This window comes from Sphaeramia orbicularis, chromosome 17, assembly GCF_902148855.1.
Source record: "Sphaeramia orbicularis chromosome 17, fSphaOr1.1, whole genome shotgun sequence".
In the NCBI taxonomy this organism is placed as follows: domain Eukaryota; kingdom Metazoa; phylum Chordata; class Actinopteri; order Kurtiformes; family Apogonidae; genus Sphaeramia; species Sphaeramia orbicularis.
The window spans coordinates 36,951,857-36,973,611 of record NC_043973.1 but is presented as its reverse complement, the minus strand read 5'-3'; the positions used below and the strand labels follow the sequence as shown (position 1 = coordinate 36,973,611).

Below are 21,755 nucleotides of genomic sequence, written 5' to 3'. Positions count from 1 at the left end.
CATCCCCCGAAAGGGAGCTAAGGGGTTTTGTTTTTGGTTCGGTTTGTTTGTTTGTTAACACTCTAGCAGCAAAACTATTGGTTGAATTCACACCAAATTTGAGTGACCCAGAATAGATGCGATTACATTTTGGGAAAAATAGGTCAAAGTTTAACTTTTTTTATGAATACTTTGAAATCTTTTTTTTCCCCATTTACTTATAATTTTACTTATAATGGGCGAAATTTCACATGTCTATAAAAACGTCAATTTTGTTTGAATTTACTTCAAACTTGGCACATACATAGAGGCAATTGATATGCTGACATCAGCACACGCATAGACATGATGACATCAGTTGGATCGATGCAAAAAATAAGCTACAATACATGCGAGGGCTTGTTATGTGATGTTCTTGGCTTTGATAAGTTACCATCTGCTGATCCACGGTTCAGACTAAACTGTGACAGTTCTGACCTTGTTTGGACAATTCCTAACAGATCTTTAGTGCAACTATTGACAACACAAACTGTACAGAAAACAGGTGATTTGTGGTTTTACTGTGGCTGTTTTCTGTCTAAAAACAGAGCTAAGCTAACAGAGCTATAATGTAAACTATCAGCTGACACAACATGTAAAGATTCTAAGACAGTGTTATTTTGACCGACTGTAAAAATAAGCTTCTAAAGGTTTTAATTTGAAGATGAAAACTTGATGGTACCATAATACAGATGTGTGTAAACAAGGAGCTTTATACTTTATTCAGTGAGCGATACAGTCTGTGCAAACATAGTGTTGATTTGTTGGTAGCTTTGCTTGCTGTAGGTATGTTCTTGCACGCAACTACCCCTGCTTTTGATACTTTGAAATAACAACTGTGGTTAAGCAGTTTCTTGAACAAATTAGAGCTTTATGTTTTGGGGAATCTCCTTAATAAAAAGCAACATTTGTATTATAACTGCAACACTCTCAACCATATCGATACTGAATCAACCCGAACTAAACTGAGACTCAGAAGTGACTTGAGACTTCAGAAAATCATTAGCAACACTAGCCTTACTTAAGATAAGATAAGATAAGATAAGATAAGATAAGATAAGATAAGATAAGATAAGATAAGATAAGATAAGATAAGATAAGATAAGATAAGATAAGATAAGATAAGATGTACTTTATTGATCCCCCAAGAGGGAAATTCAAGTGTGTAAAGCAGCATAAGACGGTATGCATCAATACAATAGAAAAATAAAGAGATAAAAAATAAACAAGCTTGTTAAAGTAATACATGTTATAGCAACAAACATCTAAACCCTCAGTACCTTCTAATGTTGATCATTATTTGGCTGCACTGATATCTGTCCTAAGAAACATGTTTACCTAGTTTCACGAGGGAATCCCATCCTGTACAGAGTAACAACCACGGCTCCTCCTAAGCCAATGTTGTGTTGTAAGGCCACTTTAGCACCTGGAACCTGTCGTTTTCCAGCTTCTCCTCTGAGCTGCCAGCACAGCTCAGCACACTGGGCCAGACCTGAGTCACAGAGAGAGAGGGCGGGTAATTTATTACCACTGAGACTGGGGACTGAATTTAGATAGGACACTTTAAATAATGTATACAAGGTGACAAGGTGAAGAGGTTTAGATATATGGTTTACTATTCATGCCTGGTTTCAGAAACGCTCTCACACATGAAGCAAAAGTGTTTTCATATGAAAGTATATTTTCTCATTTTAAGAGAAAATATTATGTTAGTTCCAGATGCACCAATACTCTGTTGATCTCAAATCATCAGCTAATTATTTTGGATGAAAAAAGTGTCAGAAAATGTTTTTCTATTCAAGTTACTGTCGCAAAGAGAGAGAAAAAAACACTAAGTATTTAGTTACAGATATGATTCTCAGTTTAGTGGTTTGTTGATTAATCATCACAGCTCTGGATAAATCCCTTTTGCTCATAAATTGAAATGCATTTCATTCGACAATTTTACTTAACCTTCCATGAACACAATATTATTGCAAGAGTTATGTTTTGTACAAATATTAAGGCCTTTGACCAAGATTTGAAGAGATGCCACCAAAAAATATGGTTTGACATGAAAACGGAGGTGGCACAAGTACAATTTATAAAGGAATAACTGGAGAGGCAGCTCAGTCACGGGTCCAATCAGACATCTGCTTGACTGAAATACTCCTCAGGAGTACCAGCCCTCATCAGAAATGCAGAAGTACATTTCTGGTTCTGGTTATTCTGGTTGTATCTGCTATGTCTGTAAACTTACAGACCAGATACGTTTAACATGTCCTCAATGGAGATCTACTGCATAAACTCATTAAAATGTCTCTTTAAAAAAAAAAAAAAAAAAAAAAAAAAACATACTCCAAAAGCCTCCATATAGTAAGTATGCCATTCAGACGCTTAATTAATGCGATTTCATCTCAGGGTTTTATTATTTTTATTACAATTAATGGTCCAATTCCTTCAGCAAACAAATTAAATAAACCAACCATTCTACTTACTACGAAAGTAAATTTGATTAGGTATATGACATATGTGAACGTGTGCAGTTCTATCATGTGTAGGATGAATGATGATTCATGATACAATGTGAGCTGAAGGATCAGTGATCATGTGTTCAGCCTTGGTTTGCAGCCTCGCCCCTTAGACACTGACATATATTCTCCCTTTCATCTGTTCTGCTCTGTAGGAGGTGAAATCTCCAGATGCCTTCTTATCTCTCTGTCTATCTAATAATTTTCTCATGTATTTTTAAAAAAACTGGCGATCATTGGCTCATCTTTGCTCTTTTCCCAGATGCTGCTTTTACACCAAATTATGATTACAGTCACCCGATCACATCATGTGCCTATTTATTTTAACTCATTACTAGCTTTAAATTAACCCTATAGGTGCAGGAGTTTTTTTTGTTTTTTTCAATAAATATTCAATTTTTATATCCAGATTTCAAAAAGCTGTATCTTGGAAGTGGTTAGAGATAAAGTCATACTGTAAATGACAAAAATATTAGGTATCTTATCGGATAGTTATGATGTGAGTAAATATATTAATCTAATTTGCATATTGTGACATCAAAGGATGGCGGCCATATTGGATTGTGTAACTTTTAGTCAAATTGAACTTTGAACATATTTACATTGGAGTTTTCTTTGTGTTTTCTGTCAACCTCAAAATAAATTAACTTTAAGATTAGTGTAAAGTAAAATGCAGTTTTAGAATCTTTTTATCCAAATTGCATTGTATCCAAATCTGTCCATATCTATCAAAACTAAAACTAAATCAACTTTACTTACTTACTAAACCAGCTAAGGACCATGCCTTTAAAGTGGATTTTTTTCTTCACTTTAAATAGAAACATGCTCTGAAATGGTGTTAGGATTGAAGGGGCACATGTTGGTGGGAGGTGGTACCAAGATTTGGTAACTTGAACAAACAGTAAAGAGGAACACTTCATGGACCTCCGGGCAGCAATGGAAAAATAGTCATGAAAAATGGTAAAAGAGGTGCTGTTGGTGAAGGGATGGTCAATACACAACAAATATAAAAGTCAAACCGATCTCTTATAGTTTTAGACTCTCTTATAGTTACAGACATGTCATAATTAATAAAGGCATTTTAAAATAATATAAGAGAGTACCTTGGTTTTTGTATTTTTTGTGCAAGATTTGGTAACTATCTGGAGTTATGGTCTGTTTCACTCAGTTCTGTTGTTTGCAGCAATATTGCAACTTTGGCACTTAAAGGGTTAACCCAGTGGTTCTCAATCTTTTTCTGTCGGGCCCCCCTTTGGAGCACGAAAAATCTCCTAGCCCCCCTCAACCCCAACAACATTGTACCTGTGGTGCAATTATTAATTTTATTGAAAGAAACATTAATATTGTAAAAATACTCTTTGCTTTTCTTGAATAATTTGTTGTGCAAATTAAAAATAACGTAGATTTTTGACTGAACAATACAAATGAACTCAATAAGACTGCTCCCTGAGACATTATTTTTCAAAATAAAAATAGGAAATGTGTAATTATCTTAAAACTATGACAATAAGGTAAATTTTTTTTTTAGAACAACAAACATATTTTGGTAACAAAGATGAACATTTCAACAATATCAGTGGCTGCAATGAGCCCATTTCCGTTGCACATCTCAGAACATCAAAGTGCAAACTGTACAAACTGCAAAAACAGAAACATTGCACATTTTTCTTTTCCAGTCCAATCCTTGTCCACTCTCCAAACCTAAACTCTTTGTCTAGTCTAGTGACAGATCACCATGGCAGTAGATTTGTTTGTTGTACGTCCTTAAAATGAGTCCAGAATGGTCCAACACTAAAACATTAGTTCCACCTGCTACATGTTCTAACCTGAAGAAAAAATAAACACCGAGGAATGATTCCATGTCCCCCCAGGCAAGCCTTCGCGCCCCCCCCCCCCCCCCCCAGGGGGGCCCACCCCACTTTTTGAGAAACACTGGGTTAACCCAATCTACAATGAAACACAGATTCATTTTAATATCACTGCTTTCCTCTTCTTCTTCTTTCCATCTTCCAAACTACCCCAACTTACCCCACCTGGATTCTGTAACATTTGTAAAACAGAACTGTACCACGTGGAGAATAGTGCAGTGAGTGAAAAGAGCAGATTGAAGTGAAGTTGCTTCGTTTTTATCTAGTCCCACATAGAAAGTCTGTACTCTGCACTTTACTGCTAAAACTGCTAATGCTTCCATTCAGTCTATGCTAGTCTCACTTTCAACTGTATGTTTTAACTTAATAACTGCTTATGTTTTTAATAGGATCTATTTTTATTCACATGTAATTTACTTATTATGTTCGCTGCTGGACCTTTGTAATGACTCTCATTACTAACATGTTTTTTAACATGTTTGTGATGAGAATAAATTGAACCGTGACCCTTGAACCTCCACGTCTATTGAGATTCCATTATTGCAAACTCTCTGCTCTAAGGTCGAGGCTCACAGCATCCCAAACACAGCAAAGCAAAATAGAAAATACAAACACAGGGAAGGGTCTCTATGGGTTGAGGGTCAGAGGTGAAGACTGAGATGTATTATTACTGTAAAAGACTCTACATTATTTTTCAGGTAGATAATAAATAATTTGCCTTTAAACACTACTTGCTCAAAAACAGTCTTCTCCAAATGGTTACAATCCTTTTAAATATCTCAGCCTCCAAGCGAATACCCTTAAACCATTCTCTAAAACACTCTAGGACATAGTATCCTCACTGAAGGGTCACAAGTTGACTCCTAATATGACAGCTCATTCCCTAATCTGGCCAGGGTCAAGTCCTGCACTGGCGTTACAGCTAAGCATTTCATCCCATCTGCTTAATGAGCTTTTGCATTTCTCCATTATCCCAATAAGCTAAAGTTCTTAAGGATAAAGACCTCTTCATGGATGTCTTTTACACTCCTCTAATCTTCTCCAAGCAGAGTTGCTTTTGGGAGTGTTATTTGAATTACAATGTCTTAATGTGACACTAAGGGAAGCACCAAGCAATTTATTAAACTAAAATGTCTCTTGATAAATAATTTAACACAAAGACAAGTTCAACGTTCATTTAACAGCATCTTCTGTAGAGCTGATTACAAACATGCATTCTTAGTGTTTTCTTTTCTGAAGGACTCGGGCGTGAGAGGATTCATATACAAACTACACAGCGGTGACATTTCAAGGTCCATGCATGTGACGTCAATATGATACATTTTCTTGAGGCTGAACACCGCCTGCAAGAGTTTTCTTCCAGGGTCACACCATTAGAAGTTGATATCTCCTCTTATGGTGTTCCTGTGGGAGAGGCTGGAGCTTTACAACCCAGATTAGGAGCAACACTGTGGATCAGACAGAGCTTAGCTGACTGGGGCACCCACACGCTGGGAGAATATGACCCAGGATACAGAACAAGTATTGATGTCATGGATGCAGAAATACTGAATACTGAAAGAACGATAGTCACATTGTGGCACGTGAAGAACAACTGTGCCGTAAAGAAGACAGGATGAAAACAAATGAGTGAAAAAAAACAAACAGAACAAATATTCTAAAGGTATATGGGAGAATAATGGGAAAACGTATTGCATCCTTTCCATGTCAAAGCTAAACTCTTTGGATACACAAAAGGTAAGCAACTATGGAATTCAACTCAATAAGAAGTGCGTTAAAAACATCTAACTGCACAGGTACGAGACTGAAAAGATGACGGTCACTGCTGCCATGCTGTCTGCTCACACTTGTCCCTCAACGGTTTAATATGCTGACAGATTACAGGGGAAGTTTGCCAAAGCCACAGCCAGCTGCCCCTAGCATGCAGGCTGGGGATCACTTTTTTCAGCTTCCATGCTGATGGTCATCACCATGTGGCAGATGCCACCTGGTGGCCATAAAGGTTAGGGTTCAGCGACAGGGTCATTACAATCAGACAGAGGTAAGGTCTGACTTTGATCAGAAATTAAGGAATGTTACTTCTGTATTGCCTTCATTTATTAATTCTTTCACAATATTTTAGACTTAAAAACCTATGGCACCTTGATCTGAACTTTGATTTGATTAATATAGATTGCTGGAGCCTCACATCAGTTTTGACTGGATAATAAAGCATCCTATGTGTATTAGAGCCTCAGAGAATATGTCGCATCAATACCTGTGATTATACTGAGAAGGGCTGCTAATGCCATGCTGAAAATGCCAAAGGCAGAAAACATTAGCAAACACTAATATATGAATCTATTAGTTTGATATGCTACAATCACTCTCCATCAACTGCACAAAAGCAAAATGTCAACAAATATAATTGAAGTGTGCATACCTGTAGCACCCAGAGGATGTCCTTTAGAGATGAGACCACCACTGGGGTTGACCACAAACTTGCCTCCATATGTGTTGTCTCCTCTGTCAATCAGCTCACCAGCTTTTCCTGCAAATGTTACAAAACACCACAAGGTAAATGCATGACTACACAAAAGAAATACACCTATAAAGACATAACAGATTCATACTCAGAGGCCTCACATATTTTTCAAAACTATTTCATTATTTTACAAGGATAAATAATATTGTTTCCATGATCATTCACAGCATTAGTGTAATAACATTCATTACTATATGAAAATGAAATAGCAATATTTTACATTCTCTGTAAGTAATATTCATGTTTGTTCAACACCGAGAAAAGCAACTGAGCAAATACGCCATTTTCTAAAGATTTTAATAATGAAATGATGTAAATTGGGCAAAATGCACTGTTTTAGTAAAAAGAAAAATCATCACAAAAATGCATCCCAGCACCTAAACCCTTTTCATGATTACAGGGACCCTGTATAACAAGACTATTGACATGAACACCTTGAAGCTGATCTGGATCTACTCTAGTAACCTTGACAGTTTATTAAGCAAATGAATCATACTGCTAAAGCTTAACTTTAACTGTCTACTGTAATTCCAGAGCAAATCTATATTTCTGAATTACATTGAGAAACACACAATGACTGACACATCCAATAACAGGCAGAAAGGAAACAGTTTTTAATGAAAAAACTTCTCTTAAAAAAACAAAGTTGTCTGTATGCACTGCAATAAATAACCGTTTCTCCATCGAAATCACTATAAACCTTTACTAAAATCTTCATGCATTGCAAATATCCTAATTATGAGACAGGATTAGGATGTGTTTACTGAACTAGAATGGCTAAATGTCAGAACAAGTCTGGCAACAACTAAGCTAATCAATACAATTGTTACAGACTGCAGTACATCAATATTTTTGAGGACAACAGGCTTCAAGGCTTTATTTACTTCATCTCACAAGTGCAAGAGGAACTTTTGGTGGTGAAAAGGCAACAAGAGTGGAACAGCTGGCACAAGCTGCATTTGTTAGCACCACTGCTACAGCATTACTAATCAATAACAACAAGCGGTGTCAGGTACAACAAACCCCGCCCCTCACACATATTTCGCCCATTATAAGTAAATGGGAAGATTTTAAAAATTCATAAAAAATTTGAACTTTGACCTACTGTTCCCAAAATGTAGTGAGATCCATTCTGTATCACTGGCAATCTATAAAGTCAATTTGGTTGGAATTCAACCAATAGTTTTGCTGCTAGAGTGTTAACAAAACAACAAACAAACCAAACCAAAAACAATACCCCTTGCCTCCCCTTCGGGGGGCAATGTAATAACATCAGATACAGTGGTGGAGAATCCCAGCTCCATAAAGTTAAAACCCTGCCAGGTATTGGTTCTACCTGTTGACGTAACACAGGTGATTCCACTAACTATCCAGTCAACCTGGATGAGTAGTTGTGCTCATCAAAATGGGCTGGTTCAGAGAATGATTGGAACAAACGCATGCCAGGACTTTTACTTTATGGAGCTGGGATTCTCCACCACTGATCAGATAACATCAATAACATCAGAGATTTCTGTCCAAAAGAACACAGTCCTAGAAACAGCTAAGATCCTGCACAGAACCCTCAAGCTCCCAGGTCTCTGGTAGAGGACCTGAGCCTGAAAGAGGCACCGTCCAGGTGGGCGAGAACACATTTTTTTTTTTTTTTTTTTAAATCATATTATCAGTCCAATTATAAATAACTGGCTAGTAGGCCTGTAACGATACACAACATTTTCGGTCCGGTACATTTTCGGTTTTGAAAGCCACGGTTTGTTTTTTTTCAGTTCGGTACAGGAAGAAAGAAAACCCATGGGGGTGCGGTCTGTAACTAACAATGGCGTGAAACAAAAGTGAAACTTTACATACTTTCAACATTCAACTTCTGGGTTCTATTCGTCTATTTTACAGCGTGTGTGTGTGTGTGTGTGTGTGTGTGTGTGTGTGTGTGTGTGTGAGAGACAGAGACCGAGCTAGTGTAAGTGCACCGGACATAGGTGGCAAACGACGTACATGTTATCAGTGTTTCTTTCCCCGTTGTTGCCTTTCCCATAGTGATCCCAAACAGGACTGTAACAGAGGCAATTTGTCACAGACTGCAAGGGAAGCTCGGCTTCCCCTAAAATTACAAAAATTAAATGGTTAAATCTGTTCAGTTGTGTTGACATTTCATTGACTACAAATGTGTTAGAACACGTTCATCTCAAAGACGAGTTCGTTCAGAATCAGTTTTATCACAAATCAACAGACTGGATGTTGTTCACTTCTCCTCCATTCCCGTGTCTCTGTTTTCTCATTCGATCTCTGCTCAGTGCATTTGTCCGTAGACGCTCAGCATCCATGCACTTCAATGGGACTGAGTGGAAGAGTTTTTTTCATTGCCTCAAAACTGGACGGTAATTGGATAAATGCCACCATGTTGTCCCGCCCCCAGACGCCTGGCATCTCTGGGGGTGAATATAGCTGTGGGCGGAGCTCGGCCGGGCTGGACGCTGAGCTTCCACGTGCTGATTGGAGGATCAGTCGAAAGGCTGAATCCCGTTTGATTGACAGCTATTTTGAGACATACTCCTTCACTGACACAGTTCAGTTTAATACTGCCGTGCATTCTGCTGTGAAATTGAGAGAGAAACCACTACGAAATTACTTGTTCATTTCTTGCACTATAAATAAAACACACTCATTGTACTTCCTTGTTTCAATTTAACATAATTTCCTGTTTACTTGCTACGATAAGGTCACTGACCATTTTCTTAAAAAGGAACGGAGGGCCGAATTTATGTTTAAATAACTTGACATTTTTTGAATGTAAGCTGACAATGAGCTTCCCCTGTCTGAAAGACGAGCAGCCGCCACTTGACTGTAATGATGGTGGAGGGTCTTCAGTCTCTTCCTTCTAGGTTCATATCATATTTGTTGTTTTTTTTTAACCTTATATCAGCTGCTATTCAGTATTTCAGGTTAATGTGCGCTCCTTCAATATGTCCGTGTGAAACTTGTGCAGATTTAAAGTTCCGCAACGACATCTTTCGTTCCTTTTTCTTTTTCTCAACATACTGTGCTGTTTTGGTACAGCTGTGTACCAAACCGAACAGGTGTGTACTGAAGTGATTTGGTTCAGTACGTGTACCGTTACAGGCCAATTGGCTAGCACATGCTTCAGCACAACGCCTTGTGCTTCTAAAGCAAACGAGCATCATTTGTTATCGATTAGATGTTGTGGTAGTTGTGATTTCTTTCTGATTGTTAGTGGTAAATCTAGCTTTTGCCAACTACTAGGACTACTTTTCTGGCAAAAGCATATTTCCAGTGACAGTGTAAATTGAGCAATTTCTCACCCTCAGGACACAGCCCCAGGGCCTCATATGTGATGAGTTCATTGGCTGAGAAGCAGTCATGCAGTTCCACCACATCCACATCCATGGGTGTTAGACCTGCAGCCTCAAAGCACTTTTTAGCAGCTGACCGAGACATATCGAATCCCACCTGCAGAAAAAAGAAAAGGAAAAAAAATCTCACCAGCATGACAGAGATACTGCACCAAGGTATCCAGAGGAGTTCATGGTTAGAAAGATGAGAGGCAAAGTACATTATAAAAGTTACTGGGTCTCATGCAAGAACAACTTTTATATTAGTAATATAGAAGAACTTGGCATATTCACTATTTTTTTCTGGATTCAGAATTTTCTCTAAGGTAGGAAGATGATTTACAATTTACAAGACATCCAGATTTGTAAGATCATCTCTCTTTCCTCCAGTCTCAGTCAGACAATATTTCATTACTTAAGTAATTTTAAGCTTGAAAACCCATTTACAATCTATACTCTTGACATTCACACAGCATTTAAGATGTTTATCAGTGATTAACACAGTCTTCAGAAGTTGTAATAATGAGCTGAATCAGATGCAACAAACAAAAAAGTAAGAGAAATTTCAGATAAGAATATAAAAATGTTCTTATATAACACCCATTGTATTGTCACATTAATGGATTTACTTTGTTGATAATGTATAAAGATAAATGATGAAGCACAAACTTTAAAGTATAGGATTAAGAATCATATTTCATAAAAAGGTCCAGGTGATCTGTGTTCAGTTAAAACATTGCATATTTCTTACCATTTTAATGCAGCTGTTTTCATCAAACGTGGAGGACAGATCTGTCACCATTTCTTGGGCCACAATCTCAACAGCCTGGTTTTCCAAATGGTGATTTTTGACAAAAGCTTCACTGGCCAAAACTGCAGCTCCAGCACCATCTGATGTAGGACTGGAGAAAGAAGAGGCAGCACAACCATGTGTATTAAAAACCTTTATCATACATCTACAGCCTAATTAAAGTCTAATTATGACTATGTGAACCTCTTACCAACACTGCAGCAGGGTTAGATATTCAAACACCTTCCTGGAGTTTTGCACCTGCTCCAAACTGTACTCATCCTGAAACTGGGAATACCTGAAAAATACACAAGTATGAAAAGCTTCGAACAAGGATATTTAAGAAGCAGCGTGTGTTTTAATCAGTTAGCTGTGTCTTACGGGTTGTTGGTTGAATGCTTGTGGTTCTTCCATGCGATTTTGGCAAAGTGTTCTGGTTTAGTGCCTGGAGGAGATTTGAACATGAGCAGTAATGTTATTAATCGAAGGCTGATTCAAGCCGTAACTATAACTTAACATCTTTCGCCTCATTAGATATTATTCTTAACATGTACCATATTTCTCCATATGTTCCCTCCCAGCGTTGCCAAACATCTGAGGGGCTGGAGGAGCTGCCACCATCCCATAGCGGTTGATCATCACCTCCATGTGCTTATCCATAGGATTGGTCCTATCCAGGAACTGGAAGAAAGCAGTCATGTTAGTTTGCTGGTTTGTTCACTTGGTTTTCACTTATTAAAGTAAATGAAAATAAATAAAACAGACAACAAAGCAAACCACAAAAGGCAGAAATAAAAGTTCCACAAATACAAATGATCACAACAGCTATATTAATATACATTGTTTAAAAAAATAAACATCTGGAGCAACCATCTGCATTGTCATATGATACATATACAGTCAGGTCCATAAGTATTTGGACAGTGACATATTTTCTTGTAATATTGCCTCTGTACATCAACACAGTGGATCTGAAATGCAGCAGTCAAGATGTGATTGAGATGCAGACTTTTAACTTTAATTCAAGGGGTTTAACAAAAAACATTATACAAATCGTTTACGAAATACAAATATAAATAGAAGGCTGGCTCTGGCACATCTTCACTTATTTTCAAGGTGCATGAAAAAGGAGAAAACTAGCTACAGGTCAAGAACTCCAGTAGCACTTGTTGTATAGAAAAAAAGATATTTAACTCTAAATGTGGAGGATCACCCTCAGGATAACCCTGATGAAGGCCACAAGTCAAAAAGCATTTATAATTACAATTAAATTAAGGTCTGTAAGTACATGTCAAGAACTCTTCAATACAGCACTTGCTGTATTGAAGAGTTCTTGACCTGTACTTACAAAATACACCTATTTTAAACAGAGCCACTTGATTTTCAGAGGCTCAAAAACAATTGGACATGTGAAACCACATGCGATGTGGACGTGGTGGTTTATCATTTATTGTTTTTTGGTAAGAATTCAAAATTAAAAGCAACAAAATGAACTTAACATTACCGAGAAAACACATATATATGGTCTGCTTTTCAACACTGTCAATCATTAAATCCTGCATTGTGATTCAGTTAGTGCTTTGTACCTTTGAAGACAAAGAGCCCCTCTCCATTTTTTCAAATCCAAGGGCAAGCACACAATCAGCTAGACCTGCACACAGATAAAACACTCCAATTAATAAACTTACCAATAAATGTTACACTGTGTCCAAGGATTGATTACTTGCCCTAATGAAGATACCTGTAGTATCATTAAACCCACAGTACGATTGATTTTTTATTTCTTTTCTCTTGTTGCAGATCAGACAACAGATTCACAACAGCATAAAACTGTCTTATGTTCCAGGGAATAGTGTCAACATTGTGAACTGATCCATCTAAGCAAACAACCGGTGTCTGGTTTCAAATATGTGTAATATGTTCAACGTGGTTTTCTCTCAGCATGTATGGGCTGTACCTCCTCCAGCACTAAGAAGTCTAGCCTTATTATCAGCTCCAGGAATAGATTAAAATTAAATGTTGTTTTCAATGTTCTCACTGTCAATCCTAGAAAAACAACTGTAGCAAGTAACTCAATTTCACAATCCCATTTCATATTTTAAGATGCTACAAATTATATCCTGTTAAAAAAAAAAGAAGCCTGTGCTTTCAATGAAAGTTCATAGAATCATTGCAATGGAAACAATTACACCACCTCACTTAGATTAACAACTTTTAGTTTTTATTTGGTTTTCAAAACACGATAGGCTTGTGCTTTGCAAGTAAGGCTGAAACTACCTCATACTGATGAATATTTTTTCAGTATATATTATTAATATACTAATGAATAATGTACTAATCTGGCAATGGAGAATGGAGTGTTTCTGAAAACCCAAAGATGCCCTCCTCAAATGTCTTGTTTATTCGACAACCCCATGATATTTAGTTTACTGTCATAAACAGAAATCAGACAATAACTGAAACTGAAATCTCAAACCAATAATTGATTAAGAAAAATGTTCATGATTAACTTTAAAAAGTTTTATGGTCATATTTAGGGTGTTTTAAAAAAGAAGTTTTGACATTATGTTATAGATGTCTGTGTATTATACTGCAAAGATCTGCAATGAATTTATTCACCAAAACTGGCCAAAGTGTGACTGGGAATGTACGTGAACACAAGAGGGAGTAGTGAGTCACTCTGCTAGTGAATCTAATGTAAAGGATGAGATGACGATGAGAACCAGTAAAAAACAACTCTCATGTTCAATGAAAGTGATGGAATGAAGTCTGATGGTAAGTTTGCAATGTTTCTTCTCTATTAATGAGCCTGATTATGAAGCTTACAATGGTATGAGATTACTATGTTATGTTGTTTACTAATTTTGCCGTTTTGTAAATAGACAGTTCACACTAAAGTATGTCTGTTTCCTGTCTAAGATAACAGGCGGTTACTGTAGACTATAAGCTGACGTAGCACATGAAGACTGCAAGACAGGTTTTTGAGTTTGTGTTTGGAAAGGAAACACTTACTGATCCCATAATACAGATGTTTTATACTTTATTCATTGAGTGATTCAGTTTGTAAAGATGTAGCATTAATTCACTGGTAGTTTTAGTGGCTTTGACGGCATTCTAGTACAATGCTTTCTCCTGCTGTTGACAGTTTGGAATGTCAACGCTACATATAACCCCTTTAATAATCAAACAAATGAATTAATTGACAATTCAAGATATTTTTTCAACTCTACTTGCAAATAAATGCAAATGTCAACTTATCACTCATGTTTCTATGGATGGAAGTGGATTTTATGATACTTCAAAGCTTCACACTCTATGTACTGTAAGCACTATGTACGTTTTGGTTTGGTGTGTATATCATGTAGCATCCTTGACTCACCACCCCGGACAAGCTGTCGCGCCATGAAGAGAGCGGTGGAACCGGTGGAGCAGTTGTTGTTGACGTTGATGATTGGGATTCCAGTCAGACCCAAGCTGTGGTAAATGGCTCTCTGCCCACAGGTGGAGTCCCCTGAGAAAAAAAGCAGGAGAAGACAAAAATGTTTTCTTCTGCTTTGTGTCATGACCAAAAATATGAAAATAGAATATGTAGTAAATAACGTACAAAGCTGGGAAAACTATTGAATAAGTTTTGTTCTGTTTTTGAGTGATATGGAAAATGCAAATTTCAGAAATGTAACCTATTTGTTGTTCTAACACTGATTATGAATACGTTTAGTCATTATATTCCAATAATGGGTTAAAATGTACAGATATCCACGCAGCTGATGCTGCTTCGTTGTTGTTAGTTGATACTGCACATGTAAAGGAAACTATCTTTGAGTTATGTTTTGTTTTGAGTTCCCATAAAAAGAAAAAAAAAATGAATAAAACTGTGAAGTATCCATAAAACTGTGGTAATATTTGACCATATTGGATAGCCATAAAACAGTTAACATTTCGTATGTCAGTGGATTTAACAACATGCAAAAAAACTCACATAAGACATGGTCTTACCATAAACATATCCAACACATGCTTGCTCAACAGCAGAATAGGGGATTCCAGCATCTGCTAATGCCTTCTGACCTGAATCAGAACACAGCCATACAATAATAAAACCACTGCAGAGTGTTACTCAACACTTTCCACTCCATAAATATTCAGTATCTTGTATCTAAGTGAATGACATCTAAATTCTGCAAAGGCAGCCACCTGCTTCCTTGGCCATGTCGGGATAGTCATAGTTGTCCCGGGCTCCAGGTTTGTCAAACTGGAACAAAGCAAAGAAATGTCATCATGGCACATCTGTATTTGCTTTTTTTTGTTTGTTTTTTAAGAGGAAGACACTATCAGGCTGTTTCTCTTGCATCACATCAGTCAACACTATCAACACCAGATCTCTTATAAGTGAGATAACATAAGTGGTGTGACAAGACCGCTTTCTTCAAGTACTGCACTTTTAGGTAGTATGTATTGAACCATATTTGTTTGACAGCTTTACCTACTACCGTATTTACTTTTCAGATCAAATGTCTTCAACAAACGAGCCATCTCAAAATGTTGATTCTGAATGTTTGTGAAAAACTGAAGGCTTGTGTGTTGCTTAACCCTTTCACGCATGAATTATGAGAACCTTAGTTGAGATTTTTTAGACATCAGGAAAACAATGTGATTGAATTTTATTTATTAACCTATTTTTTCATGGAGTTACAGAAATGTCAACTCAGCTGGACACCATGTGTTTAATTTTTGAAGCAAAAAAAAACCAAAAATTATTTAAAACCCATCATCAGAAAGTGAAAACCTGTGAAATAAAAACATTTTTCATGCAGCTAATCTGATATTTTCTAACATTTTAACAAACTCTAATACTAGTTATTACTCACGTCATGGAAATAATATGCAAAAAAAAAAAATGTTTTTGATTGAGAAAACTTTTAAATTACAGTCTAATAACAATTAGCAATTTATTTACACTAAAACATATTACTGCAGATCAGGTTTATCAAGAACAGCAAAGTTACAGTAATGGTATGAATTGCAGTGTATGTGATGGTGCTGTATTGGATATGAAGTTAAAACAACAAAACCCATGAATATACAAGAGAACAGCTGTAGAATAGCTGTCCACTGTGGTAACCAGTACGCATAAAAGGGTTAATAGGTAATGTTTATACCAAAATCAAACCCAAACCCTATTGGGTTGGCTGGAAAATCTGTTGTCACAATACAGGGCTTCTGAGTGAGCTCCTGAAAAGCATTAGAAATACATGATGTCCTCACATAGCATGATTAAATTACCCCACAGTGTTCTGAGCAATTGGAAAGAGCTCCTTTAACATCTACGGCAGCAATAAGCAACATACACATGAATGCAGCTGTAATATTAACCCCAGAACATCACATATAATAGAAGAAAACAGAACAGGGATAATTACTGCACAATGGCTACTTTCACTTCATTATAACTTGAGTGAGGTTTTCTGTGCAAACCCATGCTTTGTAGTGAAGGATGTCCACAGTGCTCAAATAAATGACCCAAACACTTCAGCTACTAATTGTATTAACTGACAGAGGGGACAATATCAAACCCAAGAAGCGTCATGTAGGGTGCAAGACCAGACCTGGAAGGCATAAGACCTCATTAAACTTTTAGTATATGACCTGAGACCTGACTGCACTTCAAACAGTTCTGATGTTTCAGCTGATAGTCGACCCTTGGCACACTTTACTCAGCTGGCCATGAACTATGGACTGAACAGATCTGAGTACATGGTGTCTCTCATTAACACATTTAAATATTAAAAGATGAAACAATCATTAAACACACACACAAAACCATAACCAAAAACAAGCTATTTTGGCTAACCTAGCAAGCATTAGCATGTACACCCCCCCCCCCCCCCTTTTTTTTTTTTTAAATCTTTATTGCATTAGCATATACACAATTAACTAATATTATTGGTCGTGACATAAAGTAACAAAACAAAGAGCTAATTTAATGTTCTTTAAATGAACTTTGTCATATTGATAAAACACACAGTTATGCTAGGCTAGCTAAATACATTAGTTGCCTAAGGGTTTCTTGCGGATAGTAGCTAGCTAAATCTGATACTAATATTACCTTTGTCATCCCAACACCGATGACAAACACTTTGTTCATCTTTCTTGGTACCATGGTGGCTCCGGTCGAGCAGCTGCTCCACGGACAGACAGTTAAATCAGGAAGAAATAAGCAGCAAATAAGTCAAATCCTGTCAGAAACACCGCTGTTGAGTCACTGACCACAACACTCCAAACCAAAGATCGTCTAATAGTGAGATGAGTCACTCCTTCGCGTCTGACAAATCACGTCTTGATGAGCAAATATATATTTCTGCTTCCTTTGGAATAATAATTGTTTGGAAAACCACTTGAGAGCACACTACTGCCACCCACTGTTCTGGAATATGGACTACAGCTCTATGTCAGGAGTGTCAAACTCATTTTAGATCAGGGGCCACATTAACCCTTTCATGTGTGAATTATGAGAACCTTAGTCAATATTTTTCTTGAGTACTTTTGTTCCGCTTTACACATGAAAATAACAATGCAATTGATTTTTTTTTTTTTTTTTAATGAATGTATTTTTCATGGGGTTACAAAAATGTCCACTCAGCTGGACACCATGCATTTAAGTTTTGAAGCAAAGAAACATTTATTTAAAACTCATCATCAAAAAGTGATAAACTGTGTGAAAACTATGAAATAAAAACATTTTTAATGCCGCTAATTGCTAAATTGCTACTGTTTTCTCACATTTTATCGTACTCTAATATCACTGGGTTACAAAAAAATGTTTTTTGCAAGTTGTCTAGGTTTTTTCAACTGAATTAGGACCATTTTGCACCGCTACATCCAAAAATGACATCTGTTTTTCTCAATCAGGTCAGGTTTTTTTGCTAATTTGATTTAGAAAAATTTGATCTTCTCACAAAATTGATTACATTTTTGTGACTTTATCAGTTGATTTTTTATATAGTTCTCACCCAAAATAGGTTTTAAGAGAAAAAAAAACATTTTCTAACAGGATTCCTGTTAGGTACAATGGTGTATTCACCGCAGATGTAACAGAATACGTCAGACTTATTTTTGCAAGATCTTCTAGTCGAAGCCATTTCATTCACCTGTAATATTAAAAAAAAACATTAATCATAAATTGGCAAAAGTAAAATCTTCAGAACTCGTTTATTGCAAGAAATATGAAAGAATTTTGTATCATATGATGTGAAAATGCCCACAAATGTAAGCAAAAATGTTAAAAAGCCTATATGTAGCATAGTTCAGAAAGTTGACCTGATTGAGCAAAATTAATGTGATTTTTGGATTCAGCACACCAAAATTATCCTAAATCAGCTCAAAAAACTTTAACAATAAATTTGTTGTTGACCAGTGTATTAGTTATTATTCATTTCATGGAGATAAAATCCTCATGAGACCCAGGAAATGGACAGTTTTATCTGTTTTACATTAAAAAATTGTCTTGATTGAAAACTGCATAATGCAACAGTTTTTAAAACTATATTTATTTATTGATTGATTCTTTTAATGGAATGTCCTTTCCAATGCACAGCATTTTTTAAGTAAAACTGTCAAACTTTTGTCCCCTACAGAGGACAAAATGCATCGCTGGGTCTCAGGAGGATATGTAAAAAAAAAAAAAAAAAAAAAAAAAGTTTGTTAATTACAGTCTAATAACAATTAGCAATTGATTTACACTTAAACATGTTAGTACAGATCAGGTTTATGAAGAACAGCAAAGTTACAGTAATTGTTTGTATTGCAGTGTTTTGGATGATGCATAAGAGTCCTGATATGGAACTAAAACAACAAAACCCATGAATAAACAATAGAACAGCTGTAGAATAGCTGTCCACTGTAGTGACCAGTATGCATGAAAGGGTTAAGCCCAAATTGATCTCAAATGGGCCGGACCAGTAAAACAACAGCATAATAACTTGTAAATAATGACGACTCCAAATTTTTCTCTTTGTTTTAGTACAATCAAAATTAAATTATGAAAATATGTACATTTACAAACTATCCAAACAAAAATGATGTGAATAACTTGAAAAAAGTTAGATTTCTTGAGAAAAATAAGTGCAATTTTAACAATATTACACCTCAACTTACCATTTCTACATGCATATTTATTATGGATTGGATCTACAAAGGCACAAAATATTTAATAACAGGAAGTATAATGTTAAATTTTTACTTACAAAATTTCAGGTTTTTCACAGTTTATTGTTAAAGGATAGTTTGTAAATGTTAATATTTTCATAATTTAATGTAAGTTTTTACACTAAAACAAAGAGAAAAACATGGAGTTGTCATTATTTATAGGTGTAATGTAATATTATGTTTTTCATAATAAACTACGAAAATATGGAGTCATTATTAAGTCACTATTATTTTAGTTGAGATCACATTGTCCTGTATGTGGAACCGGAATTAAAACAAGTTCGACATCCTTCACTGTTAATATCTTAAGTGTAGTTTTTGCAAATTCATCCCACAGGCTGGACTGGAACCTTTGGCGGGCCAGTTTTGGCCCCCGGACCGCATGTTTGACACCCCTGCCCTATATCTAACCCCATCAATAAATAAACAGATGTCCCCTAAGAGAGAGGGAGAGGGAGAGAGAGAGTACTCTTCTTCTCGTTCTGTAAACAAACAAATTGTGACCTTCATTTTCTTCTCTTTTGTCAGATAGATGTGTCATCAGCTTCCAACGCATCTTCAAATCTACATCTGATAAAAGGTTCCAGTGGTCACAGTGTTAAGTCTTGGAATGTATCCCTGCTGTTTGTTCTGTGTCCAAACTGAGATGGGAAAAGGCCTTTAAAGCTGCTTCTCCTGCTTAGAATCAATGAAATGACCTGAAACTTAATGAGCTGATTGACACTTTTGAGGGAATTCGAAGTCATGGAAGCAGGTACATCTGTTAGTGGATGTTGTACCTAATTAAATATTAAAGCTATGCTCTTTCCATCCATCATTTAATACTTGTCTTGTATTTCATGATGTCTTTGTACAAGTTGTGCTTTCCTTTTAATGCAAAAAAGCAGCTTGTTGCTAACACTTTTTATTTTTTTAAACCTTGTTGGATTTTATGTTTATTCATTTGGCAGATGCTTTTTTCCAAAGCAATTTACAGGGGAAAACCAATTAAATTACTCAATCAATCAAATTTTATTTATATAGCGCCAGATCGGAACAAAAAAGTTATCGCATGACACTTTATATATAGAGTTGGTCAAAACCAGACTCTAAGCCAATTTACAGAAACCCAACAGAATCCTCCAGGAGCAAACACTTGTGACTGGTGACAGTGGAAGGAAAAACTTCCCTTTAACAGCAGAAACCTGGAGCAGACCCAGACTCCTGGAGGATGGACGTCTGACTTGACCAGTTGGGGTTAAAGAGAGAGTAAAGGAAGAGAAAAAGAGAGAGCAATAGAGATAGAGACTGGGGGAGAGGGGGAGAAGAGGGGAGTAGGGGTAGACACATGGAGGCAGCTGAGGATAGGTGAGTGATGATGATGAAGGCAGGAGAGAGGCAGGACCACCGCAGCAGGTCCAGAGATAATCCTGGGAAAATCTGTGATAAGCCTGGGAAGAACTTTATTAAAATATTTAAAATGGAATGTCTGCCAGTGCTAGGACAGGAGGTGCTCCTGGAAGAGCTGGGTCTCCAGGAGCTTCTTGACGATAGGCAGGGATGCCTCTGTTCTCACAGTACTTGGTAGAGCGTTCCACCAACGTGGAACGACCCATGAAAAGAGCCTAGATTGTCTTGTACAAGGTCTGGGGATCACCAGACAACGTTCCCCAGACAAGCAGAGTGGTCGTGGGGCAACATAAGCTTTTATCAGTGCACCTAAGTAGGTAGGAGCAGACCCACTGAGAATTTTGTAGGCTAGGATTAAGGATATGAATTTGATGCGGGCAGCTATGGGTAGCCAGTGTAACTCAATAAGTAACGGGGTGACATGTGCCCTTTTAGGCTGATTGAAGACCAGACGCGCTCCTACATTCTGGACCATCTGTATGGTAGATATTGTATATATGAATGTTTATGCTCAACACTGTTAACCATGCTTCTCTGAGGTTCATTAATAATTGTAAAGTATCACCACATTAGTGTGTGTTATACTCTCAGGTGGGATGGAGGATCAAGGGAAGGATCAAAAATCAGCCTTTAAAGTAGAATAAAAAGATTAGGATTATTACTGCTTTAATCATTTACATCAACTGATATGAAAATGTTGTAACATATTTTAGCCCAAACACCCGTGTGGTAATAGAGTAAAGGTTTGAGTAGGGTCTAGATGCTATAATAGGTATCTCTTATACTAGAAATTATACATTTTAGTCAAATTTTAGCCTTATATCATTACAGTATTAGCTCAAAATGTTAAATGCTTATCATTTTAATCAAGACATAATTCCAATTTTGCAAACAGATTACCTCAACCGATCTTATGACAGTAAAGAAAGCTCCATATACTGTAATTAAATAAAATCAAATATGCCAAGTAGCTAAAATTGCTGTCAATATTTTCCAAGTTTATAAGCATTGTTTTATTGAAAAGATTTCACCTTTATGTGGAACTCACTTAGATCAGCTATCATTACTTTTCTGTCTAAAACACTCAAATCAGTAAAGAAAACC

The 21,755-nt window shown here is 36.5% G+C and overlaps 1 protein-coding gene across 1 annotated transcript in view; it reads right to left on the bottom strand.

Annotated features, from left to right (window-relative positions):
- scp2a (sterol carrier protein 2a) overlaps window positions 1-17,395 on the bottom strand; it is a 36,470-nt gene extending 19,075 nt beyond the window's left edge. Inside the window, exons 1-12 of the mRNA XM_030161172.1 lie at window positions 17,164-17,395; window positions 15,252-15,309; window positions 15,054-15,125; window positions 14,437-14,568; window positions 12,644-12,708; window positions 11,612-11,738; window positions 11,439-11,502; window positions 11,269-11,355; window positions 11,019-11,169; window positions 10,238-10,385; window positions 6,819-6,926; window positions 1,357-1,510 (exon numbers count right to left, since the gene is read on the bottom strand). Of these exons, the coding sequence (XP_030017032.1) occupies window positions 1,357-1,510; window positions 6,819-6,926; window positions 10,238-10,385; window positions 11,019-11,169; window positions 11,269-11,355; window positions 11,439-11,502; window positions 11,612-11,738; window positions 12,644-12,708; window positions 14,437-14,568; window positions 15,054-15,125; window positions 15,252-15,309; window positions 17,164-17,217 (1,220 nt within the window). The 5' untranslated portion in view covers window positions 17,218-17,395. The remainder of the gene's footprint in view (window positions 1-1,356; window positions 1,511-6,818; window positions 6,927-10,237; window positions 10,386-11,018; window positions 11,170-11,268; window positions 11,356-11,438; window positions 11,503-11,611; window positions 11,739-12,643; window positions 12,709-14,436; window positions 14,569-15,053; window positions 15,126-15,251; window positions 15,310-17,163) is intronic.
- Window positions 17,396-21,755: the final 4,360 nt, after the last annotated feature.